At 35.7% G+C, this 22,404-nt stretch overlaps 1 protein-coding gene across 3 annotated transcripts in view; it reads right to left on the reverse strand.

The window, feature by feature from the left end:
• LOC140143012 (glycine receptor subunit alpha-2-like) overlaps positions 1-22,404 on the reverse strand; it is a 159,628-nt gene that overhangs the window by 84,542 nt on the left and 52,682 nt on the right. Inside the window, exons 4-10 of one of the 3 annotated variants that reach the window (XM_072165041.1) lie at positions 21,674-21,891; positions 19,402-19,484; positions 15,959-16,090; positions 13,540-13,551; positions 6,195-6,424; positions 5,585-5,674; positions 3,476-3,748 (exon numbers count right to left, since the gene is read on the reverse strand). The exons of 1 other annotated variant lie outside the window; for it this stretch is intronic. In XM_072165041.1, coding sequence (XP_072021142.1) covers positions 3,488-3,748; positions 5,585-5,674; positions 6,195-6,424; positions 13,540-13,551; positions 15,959-16,090; positions 19,402-19,484; positions 21,674-21,891 — 1,026 coding nt within the window. In that variant the 3' untranslated portion in view covers positions 3,476-3,487. Of the gene's footprint in view, positions 1-3,475; positions 3,749-5,584; positions 5,675-6,194; positions 6,425-13,539; positions 13,552-15,958; positions 16,091-19,401; positions 19,485-21,673; positions 21,892-22,404 lie in introns of those variants that run through there. One more of the 3 variants, XM_072165042.1, reaches the window with a different exon arrangement.

The raw sequence follows: 22,404 nt of genomic DNA on the forward strand, positions 1-22,404 counted from the left end.
ACCAAAATATGTTTAATCAACTTTTCATAAATAGGACAAAAAGTGGGCGCAATGACGGGCCTCTTTTTTGGGACACCCTGTACATATATTTTTACCAAATGATCAGTCTTTTTAACTATTTTCTTATACATGCGGATGTTCTTAGTAAGAAAAGATATGAATGATTTCAAAATATATTCGACTACATTTGGAGTAGAGGCTGTGCTGGAATGGCTAGGTTTGTCATGGTTTTGGCACCACAGCATGTACATGTATAGGCATTTGTGTTAAGTTGAAACCATGACAAATTATCCATCTTATGATCGGTATACCCAACGATCATAAGTAAGGGTATGCCGTGAATATAGTAGTAACGGTTGCCTTTTCCAGAGATCTATACTTTGAATTTGTTTCTACACGCACCTGTAATGGGTTTGAGCACTTTTGATTCCAAAGTTTTTCACCTGAAAAATAATACTTGAATAGTGCTATGATTGTGGTATTTTTCTCCATTTTAGTTTGGTGGAACTGGTCCGCTTCAGCTGTACGGTGCATGTCTCATTTGCCGGCATGGCCGTCGGAGCAGTATGGTATGATACCGCAATGTGTGTACATGTAGCTACATTCGGTTTAGCACTAGCATTCGTGCTTATGTCCACTGTACATGCAGTATGATCAAATTGGTACTGCACGATTGACCTTTTACACCATCATATAGCTCATTTCGGCCACTGTCCAGTCTGTTATTGTATCTGTTAATTATATGCATGCTTAACTTTCTTCTCTTGAACAAAGTTCTTGCTGATACTTCCATCAGAAGTGATTATTTAGACAAACTATATTTTTCATTTGAAAGAATGGCCATCAAAATTATCCCACAGTCAAGTTATGACGTCGACAGCCAGTGCATACACCCTCATCGTCGATACCGGGACTAATACCAATTAACCATAACAAGTTTCGTTAATTGTACTTATGTTTGTGTAGGGAAGGCAGCATCGAAGTAATAAAGCAATGGTTATAACTTCATAATTTTGTAGAAATTTATTTGCATAACGTTCACATTTTGTTGAAAGATCATAGTATTAGAGACAATATAAAATGTAATAAATTTAAGCAGACATTTGTCTTTGTCAATTAAAGACTTTGCTTTGAAAAGTTGTTTTGCAATTTTCAGTCAACAGCTTCAAAAATGTACCAAATCTTGAAGGTAATAGGAAAATGAGTTTCGCAAGAAACACATTCAATACTTATTATAGCGCTGGGTTTCTCAAACTTTATTTCACGTGACCTAAATGTGATAAATAGAATGTCGCGATCCACAGTATTTGCTATCGTAAACACATTGTTCTTCTTTTATTTTTATTATCACTCAAGGTCTGCGATCCCTTTAAACATGGAAGAAAGAGATAAGAAGGAACCACAACGAACGCATTCACTTTGTACACTCCCTTTACCGACATCTAATTCACATTGTTATTCATGAGGATTTACTTTAATCAACACCCCGCGTTAAATAGGTGATTGGTATTGTATTCCATGTATTTGCATGTCTTCTGGAGCGTGTTTGAAGGATGATTTGAACTAATGACCTTCCGTTCAAGCACCCTATAGGATTTTCTCTGGTGACGTGATCATCGGTCATTGATGGCCTACATCTTTTTCTTCCATTTTGCCCAATTTTCCCGAACTTTGATGACTTTTTTCTCAGAGTTGGCAGTCTTTGGCACTGAAACGAGTTAGCTAGTTACGATTATACACATATAAACTATTAAATTAAACAGGTTTCATGTACCGGACTCAACCGGAACATTGTGCATTATTTAAGAACATTTTACATCTATTTTTCATCGAAAAGTCACCAAAATCTTACCTTATTTGCTAGAGATGAAACTCAGCAAAAAACGGCCGATTTTGATGACCTTTTCGATGTTTTATAGGACATTTTCTACACAACACGATCAAGAAAACAGTTTGACTGTAGATCCCAAAACAAAGCTACTATACATGTTCAGTGCATCAGTGAAATTCCATAATCTTACTTCTGGGAAGCGTTTGTTTGTTCGTGGATGAGTTTGTTATAAATTTTTTCCAGTAATGATTTCGCCAAGCATCGATCGCGGTAAATGGATCATACATGAAAGGAAGTACCATTGATAGCTTTTCTTTTCATGCGTCAATAGATAAGCGGATTAAAACTTGGCCGATCGAAGTCGTTGTGGTTCCTTCTCATCTCTTTCTTCCATGCTTTAAAGAAGTGCTCACCAGCCGATAGCTAGGGAAGTTCTAAGGGGTGGGGCATATCAAGGGGAGGATGTCCCTTAGACCAATCGCAATTTGTCCGATAAACACCAAACTTTGCGTTGATGTCGGACTAAAGTAGTGTACATTTTTGGCTAACGAAAATATGTCCACCGTGATACTTTTTTTTTTCTCTGACAGTATTATGCCGTTTAAAAATTGGGGAGAAGATTTTAACATTTGAAAGTCATAAAGTTACACAAAAATAGAGTAAGTATTTTATCTGTAACAATAATTTAAGCAATTAATCAATTTTGAAAGCAACAGCCAAAGCTTATCCCATTGATGAAAGCCCATATCATATAATCGTAATGAAACAATGTTCAGTTAGAGTAATAAATTCTATCAAATATGTTACATGACGATTACAACCATTGGATAGTTTGTAGCTTGTATTCGCAGTACAAGTCACGTAATAAGAGGATTAACTACCATAGCTATATCGCCATGCACTATACCGTTCACGCGGTACCTATGCATTAAACCATAGATGTCAATGAACAGGGATAAAGACCTGGATCGTAATTCTATAGGATATATTCATATCATGCTGGTCATTCGCAACTGAAAAAAAATCTTTGAAACGATCGGTACTGTTTTCTAAGATCTTTAAGCTAGCGAAACAATTTTGTTTGGCTGTAGCGACCCTTCAGTATCTCCTAGGAGGTGCTGGACATACTGCAAGTACAGTGTGCACGGCCGACCCGGTTTCCACTTCCCATATGGTGGAATTAATAATATAAAGGGCATATGTTTTTCACAGGCTCGTCGTCTGTAAAATGTTGATTAGTCTAGACTCTGACAAGCAGTAAAGTGGTGTTGGTCAGATTGTAGATTGATGTTTAACATGACAGCTTAATGCATGGATATATAGGATCGCTTAGCGAGGTGCACTACAGTATTCAAATCTAAAAGGAGCTGCTATGCACCTGATGAGAGTGTGATAGTGCTTTCGAAAACAAGAAACAGTTAATTTGATTCCAAATATGAAGTAAAATGATTAAATAGATTTAAAGGTTAGATGGTACCCGAAGTGATACGGTTGATCATTTGAAATAACAAAAAGGTGATGTGCTAACAATATATTACCATTAGGCCCTATCTGCGATAGCTACCGTTTAGATATTTAACAATGTCTGCATTTTATATACTATACACATCTAAGAATTTGACACCTAGCAGCTATTGCATGAAATCTACTTTATTGTTAATTGTTTCCAAATTTGCTCAATAATATTACATCTCCTTTGTAAAGGTAATAAGGCCAGTATATTAAATTGAAAAGAACAAATATAACTGGAAATAAATATCTTGACATCTTGTCCAATCTCAATGCTGTTAAGTGTCTTTCGGTCAAGTACTCAATTTCAATTGTTTCAGAGCATGCGTCCAAGTTCATGTCCTCGCTGTTAGCTGTCTCCTTCTTTTTCATGGATCTCAATGATTTTCGTTTTTTAATTCGCCTTTGCTGAAATGATAAAAATGCAAGACAACAACAAAAGAAAAGAATGAAATGGTAATAGTAGAAACCCGTAAAACATCGTTTACAAGCATTATAGTGTTTTTGATGAAAGCTACATTTATACGCTGCATGCGTAAATATGCCAATACAATATATTGATCTTACAATAATACTCAAAGTCAATAATGGCGCGTGGATCTATATGCTTGTAGACGAGATTTTACGGTACTCTATCATATAACTGACTGATATTGTAGAATAAAAAATACGGTACATTTTGATAACGGACATTTACTAACAATACATACTAATATCATTTCAAGCGCGGCTCGAAATATGCAATCATATGCAATCGGAACATTTACATCACACAGGAACCAGTCGAAATTAGCGGTTACAAGCTAAAACCCCATCAACTACAAAAGAAGAGCTTGTCTCCAAAAGGGATGAAATCCACTTTTTGTCAAAATTGAGTTATGTGCAGATGTGAAGCTATGTCCCTCAGTATTTTCCGGAAATGATCGTAAATTTGAATATGATCTACTATGTTTAAGGTAAAATGGTGGAAATGTGTGGTTTTTTGTGGTTTTTTTCCGTGATAAGACATTGGTAGGAATGTACAAAACTGATGTTGTTTCAAACAAAATTTGATAATTCAAAAAGCTTAAGAGGTACAGGCTGTATCAAAATGGTCGGTACCAATCAGTTTAAGTAATTAAATTTAAGACTGCCACATCAAAATAATATTAGTTACACCCTGTTTGTTCACGAAATACGGGAAAATATCTACGGTCTGGTGCCGTATTCCATGGTGCTTTCAGTTTCATGGAATACGGCACCAGTCCGTAAATATTTTTCTTTTAGTGAAAATAAATTTTATTATCTTAATCCAACTTGTTCGTAAACTTTGCTAAAGGAATTTAGTTTGATTATCGAAATAAATATATCTTCCTTGCTTTTTAACAGCGCAGTCAGGCAACGCGTGATGTATGCGCGCGAGTCTTAGGATATCGCGAGAGTCATGTTACACAGACGCGCGCGTGTTATAAACGCCGGTAATACGGGAAATATTAGCTGCCTGTATATTAATCAGGATTACGCAGCTAATACGGATTTTTATCCAAGTGGTATTTGACAATTGAGATTGCAGAATTTTTATTAACTAAAGGATAAAACATAATATTCACCTAATTTGTAGATAAATGTTGTGAAAGGATGTCAACTCTAAGTTATTGCAATTTCGATATGATCCAATGTTGCATTTGCAGGAAGCAAGCTTGTTAATAGACATAAACATTAATCGATACCGATCATTTTGATACAGCCTGTATCCGTTTTCTGTTTTCCATGAATTCTGTCAATTCCATAAATGTCAGGTTATAAAAAGGTATATCGTTGCATAACATTCAGAAATATTGCTTTAGAACCTTCTATCATTGTATAAAAATTTCAACAAACTATTTTGCAAAAATTCTTGCAATAAAATATGTTACGAAAACGTTTTGACAACAATTAAAACGTTGTTGGAGTGTTTTATGATATTTAAATGTTTCAAAAAAGCTTTCAGGACCTTTATATAACCCGACATCTAATTAAATGTTTCAAGATTTGACTAATCCAAAAAGCGTATATAACTCGTTGATACAGTTTGTTTGAGTTTGTGTGAGAATGTGTGTTTGCTGAAAACATTTAAAATTCGCACTCCTTGAGGCCATGTCATCCACAGGGGGTGTATGGATTTTAACTATAATAGCCCAATATATCATCTGTTGTTATCGTACAGTATATTTTATCGTATTAATGTTGCAGTTACTACAAATTTACCTGAGAGAGCTCACTTACCTCAAGTACTACAAGGTAATTGGCCCAAGCATATTCCAGCAAACAAAGGAATACAAACAGCAAACAAGCAGCAAGCCAAATGTCAATAGCCTTTGAAACGGTAAAATAATATAAATAGTTGTTATCGCTACTGCTATTCTGATATTAATAAAAAATACTAAAGAAAACAGTACTCTTCCTATGCATGAATGAGTAAGACACGGGTTCGACATATTATCAGTCCAGTACGTACAAAGCTCAGATATATAAGTGGTCCCTCAAACATGCCAACTGTGAGGGGTGAGCTGCCAGTGATTTTGATTCCTACTTCAGCTGTACAGAGTAGGTCACATAATCTGTAATACTATCAGTATGCACAGTCAAATAGACTAGAAAGTGCATGTACAACAAAAAATGGTTACCCGCAATGCCTTGATATCATTATCCCAGAATCGCTTGCAAAGTACGTTTCGTTCATGCGCAGATCGTCACTGCGCAAAGTATACTGTGCAGTAATGATGTGCGCATCGACGAGTACGTCGTCTGATTATTTTATTAAAAGGAAATTGAGAATTACCGAAATGTTTCATTGATTTTAGGACCAATAAGTAAATAAGAATGAGGATACTACCTTTGCATATGTAACAATCGGCAGTCTTTCCAATATTCCTGACGTCATGGTAGTCACCGTAAGCACTGTCGTAATTCCTAGAGTTATTCTCGCTGGTGCTGCCCGTGCGTCGATCCAGAAAGACAACCATGCAATTGTAACCAGAAGACAGCTTGGAATATATACCGTTAGCAAATAAGCCTGCATCTGGCGCTCAAATTCGAGTCTGATCTCGCATATATTGAAATGACCTGTGTAAGAAAATATGTTCTTATATTATATCACCATGAACAGGAATCTTTACCTAATGTACAATACAGATGATGATCCAATATGGCCATAGCTGTATGGTTGATGTTACATCATATGAGAGTGCGTAATCTTTGGAACACACTTTTAAATGGAAGATGAATAGTGCTGCTTGGATGGTGTTACGATGATATTAAGCTTCCGTATTTTCAAAATGCTTTTTAAAAAAAGCATTTTACTACGATTATGAACACCTCAGCCTTCATAATATGGCACATTTGGTTTTCATTTGGTGACACTACACTCTACGTTAAATCAAATAATTAAATCTTTATCGCATGGTACAGGGTGTCCCAATAAAAACAGAAACATCATTGCGCCCTCTTTGTCTGTTATTTCCAAATGTATTTTGGTATGGTAAGAAACCTTATATCGTCAGCTTTAATAAACCAAAAAAGTTGTTTCAATCAGCTTAGAATTTTTGCAGATATGCCATTCTGTCCACGGATGAGGCTACATCGAAGATTAGAGAGCTTGCGAAATGGAGTTACTTTAACTTTAACTTTAACGTCTAGAGGATTATAGAGGATTATGTATTCAAAACCACTCTGCCATTAAAGCCGCTTGAAGTTAAATTTAACGCCATAATCTATAGTGTGCCGTAAATTATGATGAAAATACGTCATAATTAAAACAATGGTTTGCATATTTCCTCATAGACTACATAATTACAACTTATGTATTGTCTAGTTAATAGACCAATTATTGGAAATCTAATTTGGTTTGGGTAAAAACATGCCACATGATGCTAAAATTACTGATTGAATTAGATCAAAATAAATTTTGTTCCAAACATCACACTTGATATATACATTTGTGTGTGCTCATGACGTACACCAAATCAGCTTGCGGAACCAAGTTTTTGGCTTGACTTCAACGCCAAGGGGATTAAGTTCCAGTAAAATGGACTGATTTTACGGGACCCAGCAGTGTAGTGAACTTCTGCGAATTGCAGCTACTGTGAACATGTTTTTACAACGTTGCGTGTCTTATAATTACACCTCTATATAACCAAATATGTTTGTACTGTTCAGGTATTTTATTTAATTATTATTTTATTCATTTAGGCCTACATTATGTACCCCAATTCAGCAGAAAGCTGGTCTAACATGTGCCACGCTATTATACGCATATTATAGGCCTATGGGTATTGTATATCAACCAAATTATTCATTATTAAAAGAGGAGGCCTATTTGTTACAAAAAAAAGAATGTCAGAAAAGGAGCATCCAGATATATGTTGGTTGAAATTCAAAATTCTGGGAGTTTTTAAAGAACAAAATGAGGATCATTCGGGGAGATATATTTAATTCGATCAGAATGCAAAGAGGAGTCCTTGCCCTCCTAAAAGAAAACTGGGAAGAGTGGGAAAGTGAGGATAGATGAAAAGATGGAGGGAGGGGATGATATGGAGAGGTGATGGTGGTGGTGGTGGGGGGGGGGGGGCAAAGCAAACAGATAAAATGGGCTTGTGTCCTGATGGAAATATAAAATTGATAAAGCTGACGTTTACTGGAATAATAATTGAGCTTTTATTATAATAATCCGGGACAATAATATAGGCATATCACAAGAATATTTAATTGAAACATGTTTAGAAGTATAATATTAGCGTATAGCTCATAACATAGGCCTAATTCCCATTGCATTGATCATCGCCAAGAGATGTAATCCATGCTTATTCAAACTAAGCGCCTATTGTAATAAGTGTTACCAACAAACCACTTCAGCAAACAAAAGGGAGAAATTTGATGCAGTCGCTTTTACATACCCTTCTTTTGATCACAGATTGATACACTTCCCCTAGTTTAAACAACAAGACGCTGTTGGTACAGAAACCAATCTGACGTTCGCGTTGAAGTGAAGTTGAACAAGAAATCGAATCGATATTTTTGAAGTTGCCGTTAAAGTTCCAGTAACTTCATTCCGCAAGCCCTCTATTAAAACGAAATACACGGTTAATGGCATGGATAGATAATAGCATTAGGCTTTGGAACGCATTCACCATGAGCAAGGATCACCAGCTAGTATAGCCTCTACATTTTCTCAACCGTATTCGCAAATATACGGCGCACAAGGAAGGTACGCAATACAAGTGATGCAATGAGGACCAGGGCTGAAAGCTGTATTCGTCAAGGAGGCAACCAGGTAGAGGGCAAAGCAACACAGTAAACTCACTTAAAAAGAACCAAGATCATAACAAACAGCCCTTTTCAGGCTACCTTTTATCCCCAAACGAGAAAATGACATGTTTGATTGAAATATTTCTTTCGGTTTATTAAAGCTAACGAATAAAGGTTTCTTTATATATCACACTGCATTTGATTAACTTTACAGAAATAGGGGAATTTATAAGCGCTTTTTGCAAAGTCATAGTTCATTGAAATTACAACCGTATGACAAAACAGGTGAAAACAGTAACTTTTTGTACAAGATTTGCAAGTTAAAGAGAATTGGCCATTGCTCATTCTAGTGACGCTAGTATATGGATAATACAAGTGTGCTTTTTCATTTAGTGACAAAAAATTTGAATTTGTCACAAAATGTGCTTGGATAGGTAGTTTTCAATAGATTTTCCACATTCGCCTTGATATAACATTGAATTGCGTTATCTGTTGACCTAGTGACGAAAAGTGTTTTTAGGGGGAAGTGTTTCGTTTGCCATAAAACAAATCTGATCGGATAAAGGGAACACTTGAGGTTTCGGCAAAAACCATCAAAGAGGCTCATTTTTCAGCTAGAAGCTCCACAGCTCTTACATTGCACTCAACCGTGTGGTGTAATCAAAGACTGTGCGGAGACAATTTACTGCTTGCTTGAGAGCTCTTGGACTAAACTGTGTGCTCAGGTGTATCGAGGAGGAAACTGTGCGCATGATGGTTTATAAGAGAATTTGTTATTGTATAGAAACCTTTCTATATGTGAGGGTTCTGCTTTTTTGGGACACCCTCTAGTTAACTTGGTATGTTGCTTATTCTGTCATCGTGGATACAGCAATCTCATATGCTCACGGTGTAGGTATAAATCACAGTTTAATTTACATTATTCGTAATATGTTATAAACAACACATGACTATTCATGCACCTATTACTACAGGGATTGGATGGCTTTACATGTACTTTAAACGCTGATAACTTGAGAAACCCAATCACTCTAGCAGTGTTACCATGCATGTATATACCACAGGTACACTACCAAAAATACTATTTGCACAATGAACATGCATATTAGAGGATTTTCTATTGGTAGTGTCGTTCTCTATATGTGACCCGGCAGCACAAATGAGCCGTAAATTCCCTAAATTGTATTCTGAGTCACCCATAGTGGGTAGGAGAACATGAAAACTAATATGAGATACTGTATTAGGATCACATATTAAGTATCATGTGAGAGCATACTCTTGTACTCCAGAAGACAGGATCACATATTAAATGTGCGACACTATGGAATATAAAAACTAGTAATTTGATAAGTTAAAATAAGATTTTTAACGGAATAAATCTAAATAATATGATTATGCAGTTTATTCCGTTAAATATTTACCCCATAATTTCCCTCATTCTTCAGGCCCTGCCCTCTATCGGGTGCTAATTTAAAGTTTAAGCTTGATTGCTATTGTTTCTTTGTAAGCCTGCGGCGCAACCTTGAACAATATTGTCTCTTTGTAAGCCTGCGGCGCAACCTTGAACAATATTGTCCTTGAGATAACGCCCCGTAGCCACCCCCAGCCAGCCCCATACCTCATTTCAATTTTTAACATACCCATATCCTGCTTTTTATATTCCATAGTGTCGCACATTTAATATGTGATCCTGTCTTCTGGAGTACAAGAGTATACTCACATGATACTTAATATGTGATCCTAATACAGTATCTCATATTAGTTTTCATGTTCTCCTACCCACTATGGGTGTCTGAGTTACGGTGTAAAATGTGTACGAAGGTCGTATTCATCGGTAACGTAAGCTGGCCCGACATCTGTCTCATTTTGATAGTCAAAAACTAATCAATAATCCTATTGTTGAAGTGGATAATAAGCTACTACCTTAGATGGCTATAGAACTTTTAACAGCTCTGGTCTTTGTTTGCTTTTGCTAAATCCTGTTCAAGTGGTGGGTTACCAGGCATTGTATTTTATACAGGTATGCATAACCAACAATTAACAATGAAAGAACGTTCTTAAACCTCGTTGACTTGGGGATGATTTGAAATGACCGCCAATTATGATTTGATATTTATTGCCAGCAATGTGGAAAAAGAGACACATGTAAAAACGTAAACAGCTATAATTTTGTTGAAGGAGCAAAGTTTAACAAACCATAACCCCGCTTCTGGATATCGTTTGAAGTCAAATGATATACCATTTTTAAGTTTATGATGTTTACAAAATTGACCGGGGGAGGAATTTACGGCTCATTCGCCGTGAACGGTCACATATGGGGTATTTCACATGCATATACAATATTACCACTTTTTTTTTTTTTTTTCGTTGTAAATGTTGACAATGTAAAAATAACACAAGGGAAAGAATGCAAATGATAAAGATCACGATGAAGAAAAGAAAATCAAAACGTAGCAACTATATCTATCTAGGTGAATTGAGAAGGTTACGGGATAAACGAATATTTCCAATTAACCAAAATCAATTTCGTGGTATTAATGATTCCCTTAATCATTATATTAGAAAAGTCACCAAAAGTCTTTTTTTTTTTTTGGCCGTACGGACACTTGTACAGGCGGTTGAATGGATCTTTATATATTCTTCCATTTCGAATTTTGTTTTAATATAAAAAAACCTAAATGACCTAATATTTTTTGTTTTTAATTATTCATTATTTTTATTCTAACTAGTCCTACAAATTGGGGTTTTTAACGGTTTTACTGGTATCACTGATAGAGCCTGAGATTAATTTGATTTGGTTCTGCTTGTCAAATAGAACCCATTTTGTCCATAGCTTTGCAGGGTGTATTGGCTGTTTAAAATCTTGTGGCTTGTGACCCGTAAAAGTATTGAAGTGCAGGTTCAATTTTCAGGAGCTGACAAGAAAGATGGCCCGGGATGACGGTAAGTGACGACCTGAGCGCAAGAATACCGTAAGTCCACTTGGTCCCTCAACATGTATGCACTAAAGTTACGTGTAGTTTTTTAGGGTTTTATAATGTTTAATACATGTTCCAGGGCAGGTGGTGGTCGCATTGCATTCTCTAAATTCAGTACATTTTCATCGTCAACCGTGTAATTGAAATGGATTATTTTGAAATTTTAAAACGCTTGAAATATCACAAACAAATAGGCCCATGTTAATAAATAATATAAATACATGCTAAAACCGTTGGGGTTCGATAATGGACCGCACAAAACTAACCGAGTATATTGAAAATGCCATACGGCCGGGCGGTTTCACAAGTTGCCGGCTCTATCATGCCATTCGCCGCCTGTTCCAGGGTGAAAACATCATGAAAGATGTATTTGTTTTGGCCCCTGAACATGTATAAAACATTACCAAACTATACGAAACTATACTATATACATGTTGAGGGGCCAAGTGGACTTACGGTCTTCTTGCGCTCAGGTCTTCAAGTTAAGATTCTTTCATCTCTCCGTTACTATTAGTGTAACGTTGTTAGAGGGTCACTGCTTTTGGTGTCTTTAACCTTCTAAGGAGTCTGTAAGCCAGCTTTAATTCATACGCTTAGATAGAAAGGACCAACTCAAGGAGAAGCGTATTTTTCAAAGACATAAAATGCACATCTGTGATGGGCTGGCCCCACACCACTCCACGCCATACATAAAGTCTCCCTGTCACATTTCCCCAATATGAAATTTAAAAAAGTAAAACTTAATTTGGCAGAGGCGGGGTTCGAACTCACGGCGCACCGCTTTGGATACTCTATGAGCCTAGCGCCTTAGACCGCTCGGCCATTTGTCTTGTTGGTATCCATTTGAAACTTATTTGAACATATAATCGCAACTTCAACCACGTGACAAGCAAAGGCAGAAAATGTTCCGTATTTTGGAATTTTATTTGCCTAAAAACATTAATGTGTATTAATAGCGCTCAATTGTTGTTAACTGCGTGTTCTACATACAGAAATCCACCAATAAATGTGCCTCTACATGGACAATACATTATATCGATTTTGACTCGCCTGAAACGTGCGCTCGTACATCGTATATACATGTGTGTCAGTATAATACTATAGTGGATCCTACCATTTTTTCTTGTATACACGTTCGATGTTTTTATCATTTATATAAAAATTCCACATTAAACCTCAATTTTTTTCAGGAAATAATTAGATTACCATAAAAACAAAACAGTAATCTTTGGCGGGGTCTAATGTAATTTTTACATAGAATTTTCAACGTTTTTTCTATCCGTATTTTTGCTCAATTAAAAAATATTTTGGCGTATATAAAATCGAATGTGCAATGAATTAGCATTAAAAGTTTTCTTATTTTAGCAGCATTCCAGAAACACTTGTCGTTTGGCGAAAAGGGGAGTAGGCTGGCCCTAATCAAAGATCAATTAATATATCCAGTTGACATGCTAGACCGCTCGTGCTATGATCTTAGTAGTCAATTCTAATCAATGCTGTGTTAGTGTACACGAAATTCCATGTCTTATTCGGGCACAATTACTGCAAGTATTTTGTTATAGTTGTGATCAATACACGGGGATCAACAAGATTTCAAAGCTTCTGACGCATGATATTTCATCACAGGCGGATAATTTAATATTATCGTTGTTTGTCATGCGTGTACTGCAAACGGACAATCATGATCATTCACGTTTATTAAGAGAACCAAATCTTTTTAAATTGGGCAAGAATTGTTGTTACTATTTTAGTTTTCCAGTATTTATTTATATGACTTTTTGCTCAGATCGTGAAATAAGGATTATCATTCATTAGATAGTAACATGACAAAAATAAAACAAACTAAAATCAGAAGAGGATAGAGCACAGCCCCGTAAAACAGATTTAAAAAAAAAATCAAACCAATATATGTGTTTCTTTAAAACAATAATTTATCATGCTTTATTATTGTATTACCCCTGATTTGTCCTGGTTGTTTCAGCAATCATGTCGAGAAGGAGAAGCGAGTATGTGATTAACAACAAAACAATACTCTACAGTTAACAAGAAAGACTATACAAAGATATTATTTAGGAAAAGGTATCGTGTTTTAAAGGTCTCAATTTAAGCAATTCCAACCTAATTTTTTTCCTTTTTGTTTTGTTTTTGTGTGTTAGTAAGCAATATATTTGAGAATTATAATTACGGATATCTATGATTACAGGCTGGTATTCGATTCTGGGGTTTTGTGACATATTTTAGACTTGTATTGACACTGTACATTTTGTTGTGTAGTCAATGGTCCAAATGTTTTATCGTAGTGAATACCGGCATCCCCTCCTCAATATATTGCACCTGCTTGTTGTCTATCATCCGACAATGTTGATTGTATTAAAAAACGCGAGCTATGCCAGTGACCTGTTTCCGGTACCATGTCTCTGCATGGTGACGTCACAGGTCATATTGGCAGAATCCGCTGTTTCAAAAATCGCCTTAAAAGGGTCATGTGCTTCATGGCAAAAAAAATAATATTTTAAACAAAATGATCATAAAACGTAATATCGCTAAAACAAGTGCGTTTTCTTTCTGTCAATAAACAAACTTCCATATAAATCCTTTAATTAGTAGGAGTATGTAATTAAAAATGTTGTAAAGTGTATTGATCGCCCTGGTGGATTATGCATACATATATTTAAATGCAGCATAAAGATAAATACAAAATAATGTTATAAAACAGAAATTATAACTAGAATTACGCATTAAGGTGCCCCCACTACAAACGTTTGCAAGTAACATAGATTTGTAAATGCAAATGATAAACAATTGAAATCATAATAGATATTTCATAAATGTTCAAATAAAACAACACACAGAACTTGACAGGACACGAGGTAAGCACATCATGTCACCATACAACGTTGGAAGTTGGTCGGTTATTGCGATTTTGATTAATGAAAATGTATGCAAATATGCAAATAAACTTATTAATATTCATAAATATTCAAATAGCATGACACAAAGCTATACAGCACTTCAGAAAACCATATCCTAGCACTTTGTCAAGTTTGAAGTTGGTCGGTCGTTGAGTACTAGTATGTGCTGCATATTTAGTTCAATAATCTGTAGCATACCATATAAAATATCAATAGAGGTTATCCGTGTTCTATAAGCTGCATATCCTACCAGCGACTGCTATACGTTATTTAGGATTTTCAGAATAAGTGCCTGCATGTGCAACCATGACTGTATCAAATTAGCCCGCCAAAGTCATGCGAGTAACTCCGAGGTCGTGCATTGAATTGGTTTGAATGAAGAATACTACGTGAACCAGCGCCTTTTGTTAGAAGTCACACATGAGTAACGTGGACCACCTCTAGCCTATAGTGTGTCCCTCAGTATAATAATTATCGTTATAGAAAAAAAACATTGTTTGTCAAGGGTACAATGCAAACTGACAATTCTAATTATTCACTTTGAAGAATTTTGTTTGTAGGATTGTTTGTGAAACCATTTTTTTACCCGAAGGTTTAAGCGATTTTTTAGTGTTTGATAGCATGGTATGTTATTTTGATCACTGGTGTTTCCAGGCTTACTGCATCTCCCGTGGGAACTAAAGCTGGTAATCTCAGTCAAAGCTGGTAATCTCTTGATCAGCGAGTCATATACAAGGTCAAGAGAATACATTCCGATGCCTCTGTTCATGGCTCTGTCCCATCGGAGGTTTTCTTGATGGCTTTCTTGGGATATGTGGTCTGTAATGGCGGACCTATTTTGTTCTGTTATTGATTGTTTTTTATTAGCTTTGATGTAATTTATATTGCTTGTTATCTTCTTGGTATCTTCTTGATGATCTTTAAGTTTGTTGCAAATGCTCTGCCCGTTTCGCCCACATGCGTTTTGACATATCCTTTGCAATCAAGTATGTAATATACTCCACAAGTCTCGTTCCTTTAGGATCGCTGTCTGCTGTTGGTTTTTTTTTTTTTTTTTTTTTTTTTCATATAGAGGCCATAAAGTTCATCTTGTATCTCAGTAAACTTTGGTTTAATGAGAGAATACGTTTTAAAGTTACCTTATAAATAATAATAATAATAATAATAATAATAAAAACCCTTAGGCAATAGAAACAAATTAGTTCGATCTTTCGATCGACCATCGATGCTTGGTCGATCCTTATTATTTATGAAATCAATTAATTTAATATTGTTAATTGTGACAAAATAGTAATTTTTGCCTGTAGGAATATAGGAATTGACCAATGTAAATTTAGCGTTAATTCTGATTAATTAGTTGATAGTTCATTATTATCAAGCATCGAAGCAGCATCGACGGTCGATCCATAGACCGAACATATTTGTTTCTGTACCTTAATGGCTTTTATTTGTTTATTACATACCTGTAGAATAAGACATAATTCTATTTTTAACTTTAAAGTCAAGGAGCTCAAAGCCAGGTATTTCCATATTTCTATCAATGATCACGTCTTCGTCAGATAGATGTAGTGTCATCTCATCGGTATTATATGCATCTAAAAACATATGGTATAATTATGAAAAAAAGTTCTTTGTTCCATTACAACATTGAATAAGCTTGGTTTCAAATTTATTTAACATACGGATAATGCGGTTATAAAAATCCATGATCCCAACAGACCAGCGAGTGGGAGACGGTGATCTCCATCTTAAACTGAAGATCTGAGCGCAAGAAGACTGTAAGTTCACTTGGCCCTTCAACATGTATACACTAAAGTTACGTATATTTTCTTAGGGTTTCATAATGTTTAATACATGCTCCAGGGTAAAAACATCATGAAAGGTTGTGAAACATTTGTTTCGGCCCCTGGACATGTATAAAACATTACTAAACTATAGTAAACTATATGCAACTTGTGTGCGCAATAGTGCATACATGTTGAGGGGCCACGTGGACTTACGGTCTTCTTGTGCGCTCAGGTCTTCAACTTAAGTTTTAATATGTCATTATCCTTAAGGGATAATATTTACGAGATGCAAACGGATTCACGAGATGTAAACGGATTCATCAATTTCACATAATTAAAATTAAATTTTTAAAATGGCTAACACTGATATCGTTTACGTTTTCTCCATCGTGACTTATACCCAGCAAACATAAAAATTTTTTAAACCGTTATAAATGTTTGATAAATGCGTTCTAATAACGTGTCGGGTTATACGTTGATGAAACCAATTTTAAAACATTTTGTATAAAAAATACTACAATAACATATTTTATAACAATAAAAATTAATAACATCATGTTAGAATGCATCAACTTTAAAAAAATATTTTCTGAATGTTAGTAACACGTTTTATATCCTTTAAATACTAGCTGTACTAGCCACAAAAAAGTCCAGGTGTTACAACGTCAAAGAGTTATGATCAAGTATAAGATAAAATGTTAAGACCTGATGCAGATTACAGATTCCGTGATTATTTTCAGAACAGTCTCTTCCGATACCTGTGAAAACTCTGTAAAATGGCTGCTGCCGGTCTCACCTTGTCATGGAAAAAGACACCAAAGTTGTTAGCCAGGGTTTTGGCACAGGTGTACTCAGGCAAAGTATGTACGGAAGAGATCTTTGTCATCACTCTCCGAAATTTCAGTCTGGTAATGCCGACATTTGGATTGTTCAATAAGTTCTTTATACGTCTTGCATTGTTCCTCATAAAGTTGCTTATCAATTTCGAGATTGGACTTGACCATTTTACGTTCCAGACGTCGCTTAACCCGTTTTGCTTCACGAACTTCTTCCGAGTACCATGGTGCGTTTGGTCTCAGTGTAACGTTGTTGGTCTTTTCATGGGCATGATTATCGAGTAGTTCACGTAGCACCAGGTTAAACTGCTCAGTTAATTCAGATGTATTCGAAGCAGTAGCCAAAGCGAGCGGATATGATCGAATATCGTTTTAAACTGATCAATGTTAATGTCGCGTAGTTTGCGTTAAGTAACGCTCTTTCTTGAGGTAGAAGGACGAGAAAAACAAAGCACTGCAAATAATGCAACATGATCCGAGGGTTGACATGGGAGCAGCTTAATAGCAAACACAGTGATTAAGAGATCTAAGGTATGTCCGCCTTTATGAGTGGGTCCTTGGATATGCTGATGGAGATTAGCAGAATCCAGAATGTGTAAAAAAGATATCGCTTCCATATCGGTACGGTCATCAACATGGACATTGAAGTACCCAGTCATAATGAAATGACTACATATTGACGTTGTTTCCTCCAGTAAAGACGAGAAATCGCGTAAGAACATTCCTGGTATTATTTTATTCTCGGTGGAAGGCAGATGAATTGTAGGTCACAGAAAGGTCCATATGCTCAAAACTGTTAAACTGTATCGTATCATTCAATGTCACCTTCAAAGCACTTCGTTAAATCACACAAACACCTCCTCCACGTGATGGGCGAAGTACATGGCAGTGTTGGTAGTCCGGTAATGTTGAATTTAAATCTGCAATGGCAGTATCGTCATAACCATTTCCCCATAACCAAGATTCAGTGATGACTAGGATGTCCATATCTTTGTCCATGATCAGATCGCATATAGATGTCATTTTCTCGTTCATAGAGCGTGCATTCCAAACACCGATTTGAAATTTGGGCGCTATTCCTGGCTGCTTATGTTTTGGTACATGACTATTTGGGCATGGAACCTCAACCTTGATTACATTTGGTTGCTGGTTATGTTCAATGGTTATTTTAGTGAGGTTTAATTTAGATACACCTCTAGTCATAGATTTGCATTGAGATGAACGCCGAGTTACGTGTACTGGAATATGTATCCTCGCGTTGTGTCTTTAGCAATACAAATGTTCTTGAGCTCTTACCATTCTTAACGACCAGTGTACACTATTTTGAATGTATTGCCCTGTGTATGTGTGTGTGTGTGCAAGCATAGATTTCATACAAAACCTCTCTTTTCAGAGCCACCAATAATTATTACAGGTGCAATTGAACAGTATGTGTTTTCATGTAAAATTGAGAATCACCTATTATATTGCGTGATGCAGAGGAAAAGCGAACGTCCAGTGCATAGCAATACATTTAAAATAGTGTGGATCGGTCGCTATGGTAATTAATCCTGTTGCAGCATTTCTTATACGACGAATTCGAATCATAAAACAATATCGCATACTTATCTTAAGGCCCGAATGTTGGTCTGACGGCAAATTGATCATTGCCCAGATGGGATTGCCAGAAGTTGTTGCCTCGGCTGAAAATGCACTTAGGATAACGTGCGATACCGTACCCAGCACACCCAAAAATGTTCTTAAAACTTTTATTCAAAACGTTATTAAAAACTTTTTAAAACATCGAGTTATATAAAGATATAGATATCGTGTGAAAACAGTTTTGCAAAATATTTTGTCAACAGTTTAATAAATTCTGTTTTTATGAATATTATTAAAATGTTATACCAAATATATACCCCACATTTAATCGGGGATTTGCCATTTAGTCTACTACCATTTCGTTTAATATCCATTCCGTCTACATCCATTTCATCTATACCCATTAGGTCTATATCCACTACGTCCAAAACCATTTGGTCCTATAACCATTTGGTCCGATAACCATTTGGTCCGATAACCATTTAGTCTAATATCCAATAAGTCTAAAACCATTTAGTCTAATTTTAACCTTTTCTTCAAAACGTTCTATATTTGAAAATATGGAATTAAATGACGATATAACACAAGTTTACTTACAATTCATAATTTCTCGGCTGCATGTGACACGTTAATGTTACACTTAACATACAAAGAAATATAGGAATTGATAATAGATGCCACCAAAACATAACGTTTACTTACAACTCGACATTTCTATTTTGCAAGTCTGTGAGTCCATTGGGAAGTATTCCAGCGACATGTGACATGCCAATGTTGCACTGAGCCTGCAAAGAAATAATTGAAATTGATAAATGTGAATACAACATAACACACGTTTATTTACAACTTATTATTTATTTGTTACACGTCTGTACCTCATGAGGAAATATTCTTGTGACTTGTGATGCTAATTAAAGCAATAATATATAATTTGCATAAAGAAACTTTTAAATTTGGGCCAACAAATGAGGGAAAATTAAGAAAATTGCCACTATTTCATTTCATAATGTTTTTATCCATCATTCGATGATCTGTGAACGTTGAATAAAACCGTGGCAGGGGAGGTCTATGGAAAATGTGATACAAAATCACACAGTTAAATTTGGATGGCCCAATTCGCATGCGTAAACATTAAAAAACAGTCAGGGTAATCCCCCCCCCCAAAAAAAACCCCCCAAAAACATGAAACGAAAACGCACATGATGGCTTCCATACATTTTTCATTTTTCTCTCGTCCTGCTGAGCTTCTTAATTAAATTTTCGGCCATATTTTGAGTATTTCCGAAGCTGCAACTCAAAAAAAGTTAATTTTGGTTTTGAAAGTTAAAGACCATTGAATGCTACCGTAAAATATCAAAAAAGGAAAACAACATTATTTTTCGGAGAGTTTATAGCCGTTATAAGTCCAAATTTCCGGAAATTCCCGAAGATTTTCGAAAGGGAAAATTTACGATATCTCAGGAACTGAATGTGGTATTAAGTCAAACAAGCACCAAAATGTGTATTTTTTATCGGCACGATAACTTAAAGGGCAGGTCTATAGCAAAAACAAGTTTATCTCTATTCGAAGAGAATAATTATTACATTACAAGTTGACACTTGTTGCAATTTTTTTGTGCGTATTTCTCCTGAAAAAGGAGAAATTGTGTGGGTAAAGTTCAGCCTCGTACGTGTTCTTCCCCCGTTTGAAGCGTACGTGTTCTCCCCCGTTTGACTGATGACGTAGGTAAATGAAGCGGTCACTGTATCGTGCTCTCATCATACAATCACAATCACTTTGACAAGTTTGACATTAGCAACAATGAGTTGTACTATCACTTACCAAAACAATGCTGCATAACAATACGCACGCTATTGTTCTCTTTCGGGAACAAAGCCCACACAGTAATTGTTACTATGCGTTTGCTTTGTAATATTTCATCTAACTGAAACTATACACCAATCCGAGAAGCGTTTACTGTATTTGGCCCTCTATTGACGGCAACACAGATGTACCAGAGCGGGAGATTTAATTCGTAATTCAATACTCATGATTGTGTATTGAATATCACTGTTGTGTACAATTCCCGGGTACAATACTATATAGCACAAAATAAATAATGGATGGAACCCCCGACCTCGGGACACCGCAGTTTTACATCGGGGACACCGCAGTAATGGCGAAGTCGGATAGGTGTATAGCATTGCAATATACAGGGAAATCAGATGAGTTTGTGGACTGACACGGTTTATATGCTAGTCTCAGATGAAATATTCTAAGCTCAAATTATGTATTTATTTTTTAGGCCTAATATTTCTCATGATATTGATATACATATGAATTGTAATATCACAATTGTCTAATATATAAGAAAGAAGCGGCTGATTTTATCCATATGTTAAAAAACCATGAAATTTGTAATACTTAATTTGGATTTTTTTTTTCTGTGAACAGCAACAGTATACGTTCTGTCCATTGAGAGCGTTTATAGTTCCTTTTCTCACAGCGGGCACATCTCATTTCATGACGTCACCGGTTTTCAAAGCCAAATCTGTCTCGTTCGAAGAAACTCACCGCTTAAGTTGGTTTTTGCTGAATATCAATTTTAAACGTCTTATTTTCTCAAAAAAAGGAGTCATTTTCGTTGTCCTCATAATATTAGCTTGCCAATGATATGATGTTGTTTTTGCTATAGACCTGACCTTTAACACCAAAAATGGTCTCTAAGCAGTTTTGCAATTCAACTCTTCAATGTGTAATATTAACTACGAAGGGGCATTATTAATCCTTGTGTAAAATGTAAGATAATTTTGGCGTGACAACAATGCGAATGAATTAATGTTGGTGTGTTAATAATATTTTTCATAACTTCATTATGGCTGACTGTTCATTCGGTGGAATTTTGATAAGGTCACCACATCTGATCATCATAACATTTATAGATCACATTAGTCTAGATTAATGATTTATATCAACGTATAATAATTCATGTACCTCATACTCATCGAGACACTCCCATTTGGTAGAATGTAGATTAGTTTATTGTTATATGTTACTTCGTGTATCTTAGCGCTCTTTTCGTTAATGAAGAAAATGTCTGGAGACCACACCATATCTACATCTTGTCCTTGGAGAATGAGGTGAGATGTTAGATTATTGGCCAGTCGAGGGTCATGCCAGTATTCCCGTAGGTACATGGTCAACGAAAAATCCTGAGAAAGAAAAACAGTGTAGAAATATTATCATGTAAAATAACTACTTAAAAAAGTTTGGAAACTTTCCAAATGTCCATATTGTTTCAAATCAATACAAACATTGTACTTTCTCGTCAAAAATGACACCAAATTATAACTTAACATAACTTATTCCATGGTTGAGTAACTGTCTATGAAAGACAAGGAGGTCTCAAACAAAATGTGCCAAATCTGCCATTGTCTGCGCCATTTGCATCAGTAAATATGAGTAAGGAATATTACATTGTTTCATTAAAACAAAATCAGTAACACGTAAAGAACACATATACGTTTACAACAGCATTGCATCGTCTTCTCATATGCTTCTTATCAACCTGGCCTCACGCTCCTGAGAGATTGCATTCCACTCTTCAAGCAAGGTATAAGGTTTTTTTGTTATTTGCTTTATTCAATTTTGGTGTGTCGTTGGTGAGAAATGTGATTTTGGCAGCATATATAATAGTGATTCGGTTGTTTGTTAAAATCATGTTA

The sequence above is a fragment of the Amphiura filiformis genome, chromosome 20 (assembly GCF_039555335.1).
Source record: "Amphiura filiformis chromosome 20, Afil_fr2py, whole genome shotgun sequence".
NCBI classification, from domain to species: Eukaryota; Metazoa; Echinodermata; class Ophiuroidea; order Amphilepidida; family Amphiuridae; genus Amphiura; species Amphiura filiformis.